This window comes from Oryctolagus cuniculus, chromosome 6, assembly GCF_051225735.1.
Source record: "Oryctolagus cuniculus isolate XC-2025 breed Fujian yellow rabbit chromosome 6, ASM5122573v1, whole genome shotgun sequence".
Lineage (NCBI taxonomy): Eukaryota > Metazoa > Chordata > Mammalia > Lagomorpha > Leporidae > Oryctolagus > Oryctolagus cuniculus.
Window position 1 is genome coordinate 22,165,293 of NC_142872.1, and position 15,341 is coordinate 22,180,633.

At 48.2% G+C, this 15,341-nt stretch overlaps 1 protein-coding gene across 1 annotated transcript in view; it reads left to right on the plus strand.

The window, feature by feature from the left end:
- Window positions 1–1,982, plus strand: part of SLC22A4 (solute carrier family 22 (organic cation/zwitterion transporter), member 4) — a 42,425-nt gene extending 40,443 nt beyond the window's left edge. The window contains 1 exon segment of the mRNA NM_001171346.1: window positions 1,907–1,982. Coding sequence (NP_001164817.1) covers window positions 1,907–1,982 — 76 coding nt within the window.
- The last annotated feature ends 13,359 nt before the right edge of the window (window positions 1,983–15,341 follow it).

The following is a 15,341-nucleotide window of genomic DNA, read 5'->3' on the forward strand; positions in this document are numbered from 1 at the left end:
TAACTTTAAAATATATTTTCTTAAATTATTGGCAAGGTGAAAAAAAACAATATTAATAAGTCAAGGAAAAATACTTGCTATAGACATAAGTCTAATATACAGAATTTACAGAAAGCCTTTCAGTGGGAAAAAAGACAAACAATTAGAAAACTGGTAAAGAACATGAACAGGCAGTTTTTGGAAGAGGAAACTTAAGTCTGCAGTATACTTATGGGGAAAACTTACACTAAGAAATGCATATTAAAGCAATTCAGTTATCATGTTTGGGCCTGTAAGTTTGTGCTAGTTTTTCTTCCTGATGCCAACCAATTTTGACACCTGTTGGGTATCCTATAATTAATTTAAATGCGGACAAAAACACCTGTATCTCACCTGACAGGGTTAATAACTCAGGGCCACGATCTCGCCCTCACTTCAGATGCCAGGTGCAAAATTGTGTCCCCAGGTTACCCATACTTCCTGTCTCACTTGGCTGCAAAGTCTGGGGTTCCCACAGTTCCCCTCCTGAGGCCTGATTATTTGCCAGTATGACCCACAAAACTTGAAAAAAATGTTTTCCTTACAATTAGTAGTTTATTAGCAAGGCTTCAAACACACAGCCTTATAAAGAGGTAAGTAGGGCACAGTTTAGAAGGCTACTGAGTGAAGGAGATTCTGCCCCCTGGAGTTGGGGTGCACCACCCTCTGGGCACACGGATGGGTTAGGCGATTCAGTGGTTCCCAGACCCGTCCTCATCGTTTAATTGTTACTGAACTTTCGTATCTCCATCCATCGTGGGAATATTCTGTGTGGTTGTCGTGAGTTAGGTAAGATAAGATGTCTTCAGCTCCAGGCCACAGAGAAGTCCATGTGTGAATGCAGTCTGATCCCTGACGGAATCTGGACAGCAGCCGGTGCCCAGTTCTGAAAAGTCATTGTTTTCTAATGATGTAATAACTCCTGCAGTCTCAACTTCAGTTACTGAAAACCTCATGCTTACCCCAGTAGCCTTCCCTCAAAAACCTCCTGAAGGAGTTTCAATTCCAGGCTTGGGACAGGTGTTCGGCCTGCTAGTTACGCTGCTGGTGGGGACACCCATGTGAATGCCTGGGTTCAGTACTTGGCTTTGGTTCCTGATTCCATCTGCCTTCTAACATGCACCCTGGAAGGCAGCAGAGATGAAAGTAGTTGGATTCCTGCCACCATGTGAGATTTGGATTGAGTTCCCAGGTCTCACCTTCAGCCTGGCCCAGTCCTGGCCATTGAGGCCATTTGGGGAGTGAACCAGCAGATGGAAGTGCTCTCTTCTCGCTCCTTCTCCTCTCTCTTTTGCTCACCCTTTCTGTCTCTCAAATTAAAAACAAAACAAAATTTTAAAGATTTTTATTTATTTGAGTTACACAGAGAGAGGCGAGGCAGAGAGAGGGAGACTGAGAGAGAGAGAGACAGGTCTTCCATCCGATGGTTCACTCCCCAATTGGCCGCAACGGCCAGATCTGCACTGATCTGAAGCCAGGAGCCAGGAGCTTCTTCCGGGTCTCCCACATGGGGGCAGGGGCCCAAGGACTTGGGCCATCTTCCACTGCTTTCCCAGGCCATAGCAGAGAGCTGGATTGGAAATGGAGCAGCCGGGTCTCGAACCAGTGCCCATATAGGATGCCAGCGCGTTAGGCCAGGGCATTAACCCGCTGTGCCACAGTGCTGGCCCTAAAAAAAAATTTTAATAAGTAGTGGATTTTATGCTTAAATGAGAAAATGGCCCCAGATGTTCAAAGCCATAATATACGAGACCTGTATTCATAAGGTTCTTGTCATTGTTCAAATAATGATTGATTGATTGATTGGGGAAATGTTTTTCAGTGTCTGGCATTTTGAGGAGGTAAGTTTTGAATATTTCATTTTCTAGAGCAACAATTTTATTTTCAGGTTCAGATCTGGGAAAAAATCCAGAGATTCAAGAGAGAGAGGAGAAAATCCGAAAGTTCTAGTGACTGCGTTCTGATAAAACTTCTCTCCTGTTTGAGCAAACTGAAAATCAGAGACCGTAAAGAAACCAGAGCCCACCCCCTCCCCGAAGAAATGAACTGTGACAAGTAACACGAAGATGGGCCTTGCTGTGGAGAAACGGCTGTCTCGTGGGGGACTCTGGACCACTCTGCCAGATAAGCTCATTCTTAGAAACAACCATCTCTAGTGTCCTCCTTAATAACGAACTCAATGAAATGAAGCTTACAGGATTTTTTGAAAAGGACTAGTAAAATCCATACCAAGATTAACATTCATTTCCAAACATACAGATACTATCCAAACAAAACAAACGTCATTGGATGACCACAGCTTAAACGACAACAGCATGTGTGTGCATGTACAAACGTGTGTACATGGGAATGGGAAGGTGTGCAGGTGGTTTTTGACATTCACTCATATCCTGCTATGACTGAATGATTCCGTGGGTCCGGTTGCACGCCATATCTCCATGGAAAACACTACATTGTTGCTGACGTGTCCACTGTAGTTAGGGCTGAGATGGTTGCTTCTACAAGGAACTCGGAACAGACCTTTAGCTCGTCCATATACCCTAAACAACATAACAAGTATTTACATTGTAGTAGATCTTATAAGCCATCTAGAGGCTATTTAAAGCATATTGAAGGTGTGAACAGGTTGTGTGGGAATGCCACATCAGTTGACGTGAGAGACTTGAGCATCTTGGATTCTGGTGTCTGTGGGGGCATGGCCTTCACAGTACTGCATACTGAGCAATGACTGTATGTGGTTTCCTTAACCAGAAAATGTTATACATTCCTTGTGGGTCAATCAATGTCTGTCAGAGAAATAAATAAGTAAACAAACCACTCCTGCTCTCTAGCCTTACACTCCACACAGAACACTCCTGTGAGCACATGTGTGTGCATGTGCGTGTGTGTGTGTGTGCGCACGCCCGGTTAGGAGTATGTTCCTCATACACCAAGCAAGTCTCCAGCAGACACCTGTAATTTAGCACCACCCAAATGGTGTCAGATCCCTCGGGATTGAGGGCTCAATCCCACAAGACTGCCCTTGCTTCACATGCTGATCACCACACCAGGCCACTGTCCTCCTGACCAACTGACTACAAGCCAAGGACCCCTTCCTTGGGTTCAGTTACTTGGCTAGGATGATTCACAGAACTCAGGGAAACACTGGTGTTGGCCATTTTATTATGCAGGCCTCAAAGAGCCAGATGGACAGGCGCAAAGGGTGAGATCTGAAAGGGGCTTGGACACAGGCATTCCTGTCCCTGAGACACTGGGGTGCACCCCTCCCCCACCCCAGGCTGCGGCTGCAGTCACCACCCTACTCCACTGTCATTTGGCTTTTCTAGTTGCCAGCCCCATTCTGAGGCTGTCTAGGGGCCCCTCCCTTAGGAACCTCACTAGCATAAACCAGGGGTTGTTATAGGGGTTCATTATGAGCAACAAGACATGATCCCAACACTCAGGGGATTCCAGGGCTTTTAGGAGCGCTGTCATTGGGACTAGGAACAAAGATCAGAGACATGGTATTCCACACTGGCAGATAGAAATAGTATTTTACAGGTAAAAATGCAACAAGAGATCAAGTAGCATGGCTCATGTGCTTTCCAGAAAGGAGCAGGGCTATCCCCCAGTTTCAGCAGCTAGAGAAAGTCACTCGTGCACGCTTGCCTGGACAGTGGTTTTTCTGAGCGCAACACGGTTAACCCGTTAGCACATCTCGGGCGGCAGCATGCTCATGGGTAGAATCACACTTCTGCTGTGCCGCTGGGGGTCCTCACCTCCTAAAAATAACTACTGCCAGATGCAAACTTCCTCTATCAACCTGTCTTTCAGAGGATCCTTTCATGGAACATCTTGATAAACAGCCATCACTTCTAGATCCTTACATGGAATTAGGATCATTATTCTGATTAACTTGGAATACTCCTTTGTATTGTAAATACAATACTCCTTTGTATTTTATTTCTGAGACACATTTTATATCCAGCATGCTAACACACTGATCCTACTTTTTTTGATTCTTATTTACAATCCATGAATTGTCTTAGAACAGTTTATGATTGATCACTGGGGATGTAGGGCCACAGGCTCGGCTGCCCCCTGTTTTTCTTTCCCTCCCTGTCAGCCATCGAGCAGGTCAACAATCTCCCCAAAAGCTATCCTGGGACTCGCCAGCCACCGGCAGTGACTGTCCACCTCTGTGCTGTCCTAGTTCCTGGGGCCCTGGCTCAGTCACCCTTCTATGTGGCATTGAGTCCTGGGAGACCAGGGACCTAGCTTTTTATCCCCCCCAGTGCTGTGTAGCTTAGTGCTGTGATAAGTATATATTTTTAATTAAAATACAAATTTTATTTAAATAAAATTTTTAATTAAAATACCTTATAATTTTAAGCAGTGAAAATACTGTTTGATATATACATGTTTGAATTTTTGGACACCCAATATTACTCTTAAAGTTTCTTCCAAATATAAAAAATAAGGATGTGCTGTTTAACCTCTATTAGTATTTTTATAGGTGTTCTGTAATTTGTAATAGTAAGAGATGACTTTTTAAAATCTGCTTATGAAGAGGCAGAAAGTACATAAATGATTATGTCTTGGGTCGTTCAAAGACCAAGTCGATCCATATGTGCCAAAATGATAGTTGATTAAATTCAAATAACTGTTGATTTCTGAAAACTGCTTTTTATGATTTATGGCATCACTTATACATAAAGTAAATAGATTTTGCTATAAACTTTTAAAAAGTTCTGTGCATGAAACAATGTTAACATTAACAGAAGTGGGAAAAATACTAACATTCTTTCTATTTATGCATCAATTTTTAAATGCACATTAATATTCCAACTAAAGCAAATGGCAAGAGGGCTGAGTACAGAGCCTTAGGAGACAAGTGTGCCTGGGCCCGACCTTGGGTCTTCACTTACCAGCTCTGTGGCCTTGAGGAAGCCATAGTCTTTCCCAGGCGAGCTGGGGACAATTTCGGCGCCTGGGGTGAGGATTTCACAGGATCACGCACATGCTTACTGCCATGCCTCATGCGGATTTAGCTGTCTTCTCTGTCCCTTGCTCACACCCTCACTTCTCCTCTTATCCAGCTTAAATCCAGGCTTAATCATTACAGCCAGTTTTCTTGCCTGTTAATCCATCTTACTCTTTTGGGCAAACAATAATGCTAGTTCAATCCTCTCTGATACTGCTCACTGGCATCTGACAGCTAAATATCCCTGGTAGAAATAAGCAAATTTATTCTCAGGACCTTCCAGAGGACCTTGCTGCCCTGGCCCAATCCCCGTCCCCCATGACTGCTTGCCCTGTGGAGTGCCGACCTCTGTACTTGATCAGCTGACCCTTTGCTTACTGTTTCACCTAGAAAATTTCTAACACAAGAAATCATAAATGAGGTTGAAATAAAAGCAAAGATGGGGCTGGTGTTATGGCGCAGAAGGTTAATCCTCCGCCTGTGGCACCAGCATCCCAGTTCTAGTCCCAGCTGCTCCTCTTTCCATCCAGCTCTCTACTATGGCCTGGGAAAGCAGTGGAAGATGGCCCAAGTCCTTGGGCCCTGCATCCACATGGGAGACCTGGAGGAAGCTCCTGGCTCCTGGCTTCTGATCGGCGAAGCTCTGGCCATTGCGGCCTTTTGGGGAGTGAACCATCGGATGGAAGACCTTTCTCTCTGTCTCTCCCTCTCACTGTCTGTAATTCTACCTCTCAAATAAACAAATAAAATCTTTTTTTTTTTAAAAGCAAAGGTGGTTTTGATTTGGATACAGAATGGATTTATTTTTTTATTTTTTGACAGGCAGAGTGGACAGTGAGAGAAAGACAGAGAGAAAGGTCTTCCTTTTGCCGTTGGTTCACCTTCCAATGGCTACCGCGGTCAGAGCGCTGCGGCCGGCGCACCGCGCTGATCCGATCAATGGCAGGAGCCAGGTGCTTCTCCTGGTCTCCCATGGGGTGCAGGGCCCAAGTACTTGGGCCATCATCCACTGCACTCCCTGGCCACAGCAGAGAGCTGGCAGAATGGATTTATAAATCAGGAGACACAGGGTCAGGAATCAAACAGGTGTTCCCTCTAGGAAGGGACAGAAGGACTGGGTTTTTCAAGGGAAAAGCAGGGACACTGGAGTAAGGTGAACAACATGTGTGCAAGAATCTTCAGTTGGCCCTGTGAGTTACACAGTTGTTCTGCGTGGATTTAGATTGGTGCTGAGGGCCTGCCCAGACGTTAGGTCATCCGTGACTGGTAGCTGGGGGCTATCTTGAGGAGTGATGGGTAACAGTAGGTCTCTCCAGACAGTCGAAAGTCAGCAGAAGCCCCAGGATTGGAACTGTCGCTATCAGAGATCTTGGGAGCACATTCTTTCCAAACAGCCTTCTGTGTTGCCGTCTAGATGTTCATTTCTTCAGCTCCACCAGCAGGAGCCGCCAGCCTGAACAGCTGCAGCTGTTTTCTCCTCCCACTCGGCATAAACAGGCCCCCGCCTCCCTCCCCAAACCCCTCCTCCACCCGAGGACAACTGGTCCAGGAATTCTGAATCCTAAGGTCCATTGCCCCGTCTCTGCTGGACCTTCCACACACAGCACGTGATGGACCCCATGACTGCCTCATCCCTCCCTGTCCCTTTGCACAAAACTCAAAAGGTTGCTGTGGGCTTGCTACTCAGATTTCCCTTCAGTTTTCTCTTGAACCTGCTACAGTTAAGCTTTAGCTCCCACTTTCACCACAACAGTTCTACCAAGGTCCCCAGTGACCTCACATTTCTAAATTCAAGAGCCAGTCTGTGCGGCTGGCACTGTGGCGTAGCAGCCATCACCTGGGGCAGCAGCATCCCATATAGGCAGGGGTTTCAGTCCTGGCTGCTCCACTTCTGATCCAGCTCCCTGCTTATAGCCTGGGAAAGCAGTAGAAGATGGCCCAAGTGCTTGGGCCCCTGCACCCACGTGGGAGACCCAGAAGAAGCTGGCTGCTGGCTTCAGATCAGCCCAGTTCTGGTGACTGCGACCATTTGGGGAGTGAACCAGCGTATGGAAGACCTCTCTCTCTCTGTCTCTGCCTCTGCCTCTGTGTAACTCTGCCTTTCAAATAAATAAATAAATCTTAAAAAAAGAAAAAGAAAAAGGCAGTCCGTAGTCTTCACTGTACCTGACCTTTCAAGGCCTTTAGCCTCGTCTCTTTCTCCCCGAAACACATCTGAGGACACCACACTTGCTTGGTTTTCTTCTTCCTTTGCTGGCTGCTCCTTCGCCATCTGCTTTGCTGGCTCTTTCTTTACCTCTCCTACTGTCCATCACTGGACTTCTCAGAACTTAGTCTTTGATCCTCTCCCTCTATAAAACAAACAAACAAAAAATACCCACGTTCATGGCTTTAAGTGTCTCTACACTGACAACGACAAGAGAGTTTAACTCCAGGCTCACATACCAGCTGCCACTGGATATCCTCATTAGTGTGCGTAATGAGCACCTCACACTTGGCACATCCAAATTCACCATGTGCTCCTAGTGTCCCACCACAGCTGCTCCTCAGAAGGCCCCCTCACCCCAGGAAGTGAGGTGGCACCGCCATGGTTCTGGCTGCTCTTTCTCTCACGACCCACATCCAACCTGTCGAGAGTCTTTGGTCATACTTTCAACATACCCAGAATCTTGCATGACATCTGTTAGCTTCCCAACTGGGCCCCGCCTCCTTCGCTCAGTTCCTGCTCCCCTTCGGTCCCCTGTCAGCATAGCCGGCAGGGTGAGTTCAGTCAGATCACGCCACCTTGCTGCTCAACACTCCAGAAGAGGCACAGGTGTTCAGCTGAGCGGTTAACGTGTCCATGTCCCATGTTGCAGGACCTGCATCCAGTTTCTGGCAGGCTTCTACTGACAGGTTCTTGCCAATGAGCACCTTGGGAGCCAGTGTTGTTGGCTCAAGCAGTTGGGTTCCTGCCGTCTATGTGGGAGACGTGGGTTGAGTCCTGAACTCATTCCTGGCTTTAGCTCAGTCCAATCCTGGCCATTGTGGGTATTTGGGGAGTGAACCAGTAGGTGGTAGCTCTTGCTGTCTGCCTGTCTCTCTCTCTTTCTGCCTCTCAAATAAAATGTTGTAAGTTAAAAACTTTAAAAAAAGAAAAAAAATAAGATGGCTTACCATCTTAGCCAAATTTGTAGAAAGGCCAAATGAGGCAGGTGTTTTGTGGCGCAGTTAAGACATGGTTTGGGATGCCTGCATCCCCTAGTGGAGTGCCTGGTTCGAGTCCTAACTCCTCCACTTCTGATCCAGCTTCCTGCCGTCACAGTCTGGGAAGCAGCAGATGATGCCTCAACGTATCTAGGTCTCTGCCATCCATGTAGGAGATTTGGATGGAGTTCAAGACTCCTGGCGTTGGCCTGACCGAGTGCTGGCAGTTGCAGATATTTATTTTATTTTATTTTTAAAAAGATTTTATTTATTTATTTGACAGGTAGAGTTACAGACAGAGAGAGAGAGACAGAGAGAAATGTCTTCCCTCTGTTGGTTCACTCCCCAAATGGCCACAATGACCGGAGCTGTGCCGATCCGAAGCCAGGAGCCAAGTGCTTCTTCCCAGTCTCCCACGTGGGTACAGGGGCCCAAGCACTTGGGCCATCCTCCACTGCACTCCCAGGCCACAGCAGAGAGCTGGACTGGAAGAGGAGCAACCGGGACTAGAACCCGGTGCCCATATGGGATGCCGGCGCCACATCAGGCGGAGGATTAACCTAGTGCACCACGGCGCCAGCCGCGCAGATATTTAGAGAGTGAATCAGCAGATGGCAAATGTCTTCCCATCTGTCTTCCTGCATTTCAAATAAAATGGGAAATTTTTTAAAGATTTATTTATTTATTTGAAAGGCAGCGTTATAGAGAGAGGGAGAGACAGAGAGAAAGATCTCCTATCTGCTGGTTCACTTCCCAAATGGCTGCAACAACCTGGGCTGGGCCAGGCCAAAGCCAAGGACCAGAAGCTTCTTTGGAGTCTCCCATGTGGGTGCAGGGGCCAGCCACTCAAGCCATCTTCTGCTGCTTTGCCAGGTGCATTAGCAGGGAGCTAGATCGGAGGTGGAACAGACGGAACACTAACTGGTGCCCATATGGTGCAATGGCACTGCAGGCGGTGGTTACCTAGCTGCACCATAGTGCTTGTCCCCAAAGTTTCTTAATTAAAAAATAAAAAAGAGTGGGCATTTGGCACAGTTGTCAAAAAAAAATCCGAATAACCACATCTCACGTCAGAGTTCCTGGGTTCAAGTCCTAGCTCCAATTATGATTCCAGCTTTCTGCTAATGCCCTAGGAAGCAGTAGGTGATGGCTCAAGTAGTTCGCTCCCTAACCCATGTGGGAGGCTGGAAATGAGCGCCCCTGGCTCCTGGCTTCTGCCTGACCCAGTCCCATCTGTTGGAGGCATTTGGCGAGTGAACCACATAGTGGGAGAATCCTCTCTCTCTGTCTCTATCTCTCTCTCAAACAAAAATAAGTAAGATTTAAAAATAAAGAAAGCCTGAATCCTTGCATGCGATGAGTTGGAGGACTACAGGTCCCCACCAGGGCAAGGCAGTGCTGATGGCCATGTGCTGAACTTGTCAGGAGGAGGGGCTCCCGTTTCCCAGTTAGCTCTCATGAGGGTCTCTGGATGGATCCAGGAACAAAACAACACCAGGCTGACGCACAAAGGAAGAGCACACCTCTTGCCAAATGTGCAGGTACACAGGGATCTGCACAAGAGAGTGGTGCCTGAAGAAAGGACCAAAGCAAGACATTTGACACCTTTTTAGGGCAGGAACAATACATTCGTGTAGGATTGACAAGTGGCTCTCTGGACCAGGGTAAATCCTAGGGCTGTCACCAGGAGATATGTGGGGTGGGGTGTAAAAGTTAGGGTCTCTCCAATGAATTCCCTACTGAGGTTCATTACAGCCCCAACTTGCAGACTCTGGTGATGAAGGCTACTAGTCTGCAGTGTCATGGGCAAGACTCCCCTCCCAAGAGAACCTGTGGCTTACTGCATGCAGCACAAGACAGGCCACATGGCCGTTTCTGCAGTGACTGGTCCTCAGATGATGTCAGCTGGAAATCATCAGTACACCAATCGGGCACAGATGGCGGTCTAAGGGAATTATCAATATCCCCACCCCACCTTCTGCTCTAAAATCCTCAGTTTGGATGTCTCCTAGATGGTCACCCATCTTACAGGGCTCTGCTCTGCCTGCAGCCCCCTCCTTCCTCTCTGGTTCCCTGGCCTCATCTCTTGTTGCTGTCTCCATTGCTTCCTTCCTCCAGGCTGCCCAGGCTCTGCTGTTCTTTGGACACACCAGACAGGCTCCCAGGTTCCCTCTTGCTGGGACCGCTCCTCCCACATGGCTCCATAACCTGCTTCCTTACCTCCTTCAAGTCTTGGCTCAGATGTTGCCTTCTTAGTAAGTTCTTACCTGGCCACTTCACCACGAGAGTGGGTTCCCTGTCCTAACCTGACCCTCCTGCTTCATTTTTCTCCGTGGTATTGATCATCCGCTGACATCCTAAGGGCTTCCTCACATTGCTTATTCTCTTTCCCCTCCAGTGAGGACGTAAGCTCCTGAGGATCACTCAGTTAGAACAGCGTTGGGCACATAGCAGGTGTTCAATAATCACTTGTAAAGTAAACACACGGATGTACTGCCACTAAGACAGTTGAATGAGCAAAGGTAATCATTCACTTTCTAAAGAGTAAGCTTTGACTAATACACATACAGAAAGTGTTCTGATTCATAAGCAATTAAGTGAACACCAATTGAATCAAAACTTTGATGTCATTTCCCACGCATTAGCAAACATTACAGAATGGGGGTGCTCAACACTGATGAGGATTTAAAGAGGTGACCTCTCCTATTCTGATGCGAATGTAAATCTGTTCTTCTGGAAGAAGCCTTAAAGTGCTTTGCTTGTGGCTTTTTTTTTTTTTTTTTGAAGTTTTAATTCCACAACTAGGACAAAAACGGAGATATATTAAATATGCATATAGTTGTTCATTACAGCATTATGATGATTTTAAAAAGCAAGTATGAGGGCAGGCATTGTGGTATAGTGGAATAAGCCGCCACTTGAGCTACCCATATCCTGTACCAGAGTGCCTGGTTCAAGTCCTGGCCACCCTGCTTCTGAATCCTCTTCTTGCCAGTGCACCTGAGAGGCTGCAGATGATGGCTCAGGTACCTGCGTCCCAGCTGCCCATGTCAGAGACCAGAATGGAGTTCCTGGCTCCTGACTTTGGCCTGGTCCAACTCTGGCTGTTGCAGGCATTTGGGGAGTGAACTAGGGATGGAAGCTCTCTCTCTGTCTCTGCCTCTCAGTCTGTCTCTCTCTGTCTCACTCTTTCAAGTAAATAAGTCTAAAAAAGAAAACTAATTATGGAAATATTTAAAATGGTGTGTCCATATGAAAGAACATTATGCAACTTTTTTTTTAAAAAAGATTTATTTATTTACTTGAAAGTCAGAATTACACACAGAGAGAAGGAGAGGCAGTCTTCCAACCACTGGTTCACTCCCCAGATGGCTGCAACAGCCGGAGCTGGGCCAATTGGAAGCCAGGAGCCAGGAGCTTCTTCCAGGTCTCCCACATGGGTGTAGGGGCCCAAGGACTTGGGCCATCTTCTACTGCTTTCCCAGGCCACAGCAGAGAGCTGGATTGGAAGTGGAACATTTGGGACTTGAACCGGCACCTGTATGGGGTGCCGGCACTGCAGGCAGCAATTTTACCCACTACGCCACAGCGCTGGCCCCCATTATGCAACTTTCAAAACCAGTTTAAGAATTATTTTTAGTAACATAATAAAATTCTTAGGATATACCACAAGTATTGAAAAAGAGTATATGAGCATTAACCATATAATGAATGAATGAATGACTGTGTTTGAAAGTTAGGTAAAAAATAGCCTGGGAGAAAGCATGTCAAAGTATTAACAGAAGGTATGTTTGGGTGGTGGGATTATAGACGACTCATTTTAGTGTGTTTCCATAGCTTTGCCTACCTTATAAAAGCCTCACAAATAACCTATATATTATATAATTTTTAATCATGAATAAATTAAAAACTAGAACCATTTACTCAGCACGGACTCAATGGCAGGTCTTGGGGAGCACTGAAGAGCTTGAAGAAGGCAAACCCAGGATCTCAGGGGGTGCAGTCCAGCCGCACAGCACAGCCCGTGCCTCAGGGCCTGGACTCCGTGGCAGCAGATACCCAGGTCAAAGTCGTTTTCTTCCAAGCGGAGCTGGGCCTGCTTGAGCAGCAGTCACCTCTTATCCTGATTCAGCCCAAGTGAAGCTTGTGCTGCAGGGACAAATTACCTTATCACCAGGGTTATATTTAACAGACTGCTAAGCAGATTGTAAAATTTATGGGGATCTGAACTATCACCCAGTGCCCCTGTCCGTGTTGGCACAGAAGTCCAAACCTGGTTCTGAGAGCCTTGGCATGATCTTTATCCCGCATGGCCACGTCGGCCCTTCTTGTCCAGCCCTCCTCTGCTGGCTCCCTGCTCTGACCCTGCCACCGCGGGGTCCCCCAGCACACCCTCCCTCCGTCACTTCCCTCGTGTCCCCCAGGCTCCCATTCCATGGCGGACAAACAGCTCCGTCTTCCCCAGCATAAGCTGCTGCCCGCTCTGTCTCCTCACCTGGGCAGACGTCTGGCCTTCCCCAGAGCCTTCTGCTTCCCTGTCTCTCACGTGGACGCGTCTCTTTTTCCCCTTGCTGTGAACCTGAGGTCCAGGCAGCGTCTCAGCCTCGTTCCTCACTGCTGGCTCCAAACCACGACACCTTCAGCTTCTCACACAGAGAGCGCCTCCGTGAGGTTTCTGCTGCCGAGTGAACCCTGGGGAGCCCAGGCAGAGGTTGGGGTGACACGTGTGCATGGCAGGATGCGTCATTCTCTTCCTTGGCCTCACAGCACCTGACCTTTGTGTGTACTTCGCTCTCCGGCTGCCAAGGACACGCCCTGGGCTGCTGCATCTGTCACAAGAGCTCCACCTCGCTCCACAGCCTCATGTCTTGTGCCCGAGTCTTCAGCTCCGAGCTCACACCACCTCCTTTGACTTCCAGCTTATGCCTCACGGTGCCCTCCACCCACCCATGCTCCTGCTTCTGTTTTCTTGCCTTACAAAATCTACGCCGAGTCAGATCAGCTTCCTCTTCGTTCTGATGTAGGAGACAGCAGTGACTGTCGGTGGGCTGGGAGCCTGACTACAATGAGAAGTGTCCCTGTGCGACTCACGTGGCTTGTGATTGACAGGGTGCGTGCAGGTGACTGGCTTTGGGGCGATGTGCAAGCCAGTGGCGCACCTGAGGCACAGGACAGCTGTACCAGACAGGAGAGCAAAGGGAGCGAGAGCAGAGAGCTTCTGCTGGCCCCGGGGTGTTGTGTCCATCTGCCTTCCTCTTCTGTCTGTGGGGCATTGAGAACCTGGCCCAGGGTTCAGATCCAGAGCATTCAGGAGAATCAGTGAGTCAGCCACACTCAGGTGACAGCAGCAGCGCGGGCTCTCGGGCACTGTCCACCACCAACCAGGTGCGACCGTGCTAACAGGAAAACCTTAGGAGGCGCATGAAAGGGACCTGGGTTGGATTTCGTCTCTCAGGCCAATGAGATGCAGCGTTAGTAATTAACAGTGCAGGCCTGGAGGCAGACTGCATTAGTCAGGGTTTTTCAGAGAAGCAGAGCCAATGAGAGACAGATAGAGGTACAGATACAAATAGGAGAGGAGACTTACTCTGGGCACTGACTTACATGATTATACAAACTGAGAAGCCCCGTGGGACTCACCATCTGAGAGCTGCAAACCAGGAAAGCTGCAGGTGTAGCTTGTTCCGAGTCGGAGGGCCTGGTGAGCATGGGAGCGCTAGTTAGTCCCAGGGTCAAGACCGGAAAACCAAAAGCCCCGATTTCCCAGGGGCAGGGGAAATGGACATTCCAGCTTTAGGCAGGAGAGAGAAAATGAGGGCATTTGCCTTCTTCTGCCTTCTGTTTTAAGCAGGTGCTCGGGGACTGGGTGATGCCTGCGCACACAGGTGGGCTGGATCTTGTTTACACAGTCTACTGGTCCAGCGCTTTCTGATCTCTTCCAGAAGCACCCTGTGCCAGAAATCACGGTGTACCAACTACCTGGACTTCCTCCAGCCCAGTCCAGGTGGCCCGTAGAGCTAACTATCACACAGACAGACCCGAGCTCCCATCCGAACCTGCCTTGGACTTGCTAAAGCACCCGGGTAACTTTACTTCTCTTCGGTTTCTTTCTGTGTCATGTGAAGGCACCAGGAACATCTGTCTCCTAGGACTATTGTGATTACAGGAGGTTACAGGCTGTGGCTAGCACAGCCACCTCACTGAACAAAGGACGTGTGTTCTCGGGAACGCGTCCTTCTGCAGTTCCCTCACCCAGTGAACATCACGAAAGGACTTAGACTCGGGTGGGAGTCACCTGTGTGTAGTCGCCAGTCATCAGAGGTTTCTTCAGAATCTTCTTGAATCTTTGTCTTGTTGCCTTCGATCAAATAGATCTCTGAATCGCTTCTATCCCTTTGTTTCTGTTCTTCGAGATCGTAGCTTTGGTGCAACGAGACACGCCGGGCTGGCAGCAAAAATCATCACGGTCTCTCCACCTCCCTAATCCTTCACCACGTTTAATTTTGTCTCCGGGTCAGTCAGTTCACACGGCCTTTTCCTGGCAATGTTACCAATGGGTGTTGTACATTCGGGGGCGGTGAGGAACGAAACACAAGCACAGGAGAAAATGATGCAGTGCAGAGAGAGGTCAAGAACGCCATGCGCTCACCCCTCCTGTCTTCCCTCTGCCATCTTTCCATGCTGCCAGGACAAAGGCATGAGTGTCCGGGGTGATGCTCTCCAGTCAACGATGCTGAAAAGACAGGCAAATCCCAGCTCTTATTACGTCCTGCTCCAATCGTTTTTTTTTTTTTTTTAAGATTTATTTATTTATTTGAAAGGCAGAGTTACAGAGAGACAGAAGCAGAAAAAGAGAGAAAGAAAGAGAGGTCTTCCATCTGGTGGTTCACTCTCCTAATGGCTGCAATGGACAGAGATGGGTGATCCAAAGGGGTCTGTAGCTTCTTCCGCATCTCCCACGCGGGTGCGGGGGCGCAAGGACTTGGGCCATCTTCTACTGCCTTCCCAAGCCACAGCAGAGAACTGGATCATGCCACAGTGCCAGCCCCATAGCTCAGTTTCTAACAGCAATGATGAAGCATGGTTACACGGACAAATCTGAAATCACTGATGAGCACAGAATCAGGAAAACTGTTACTGAACCTCACAGGCATGCTGAACAAGAGTGGATTGA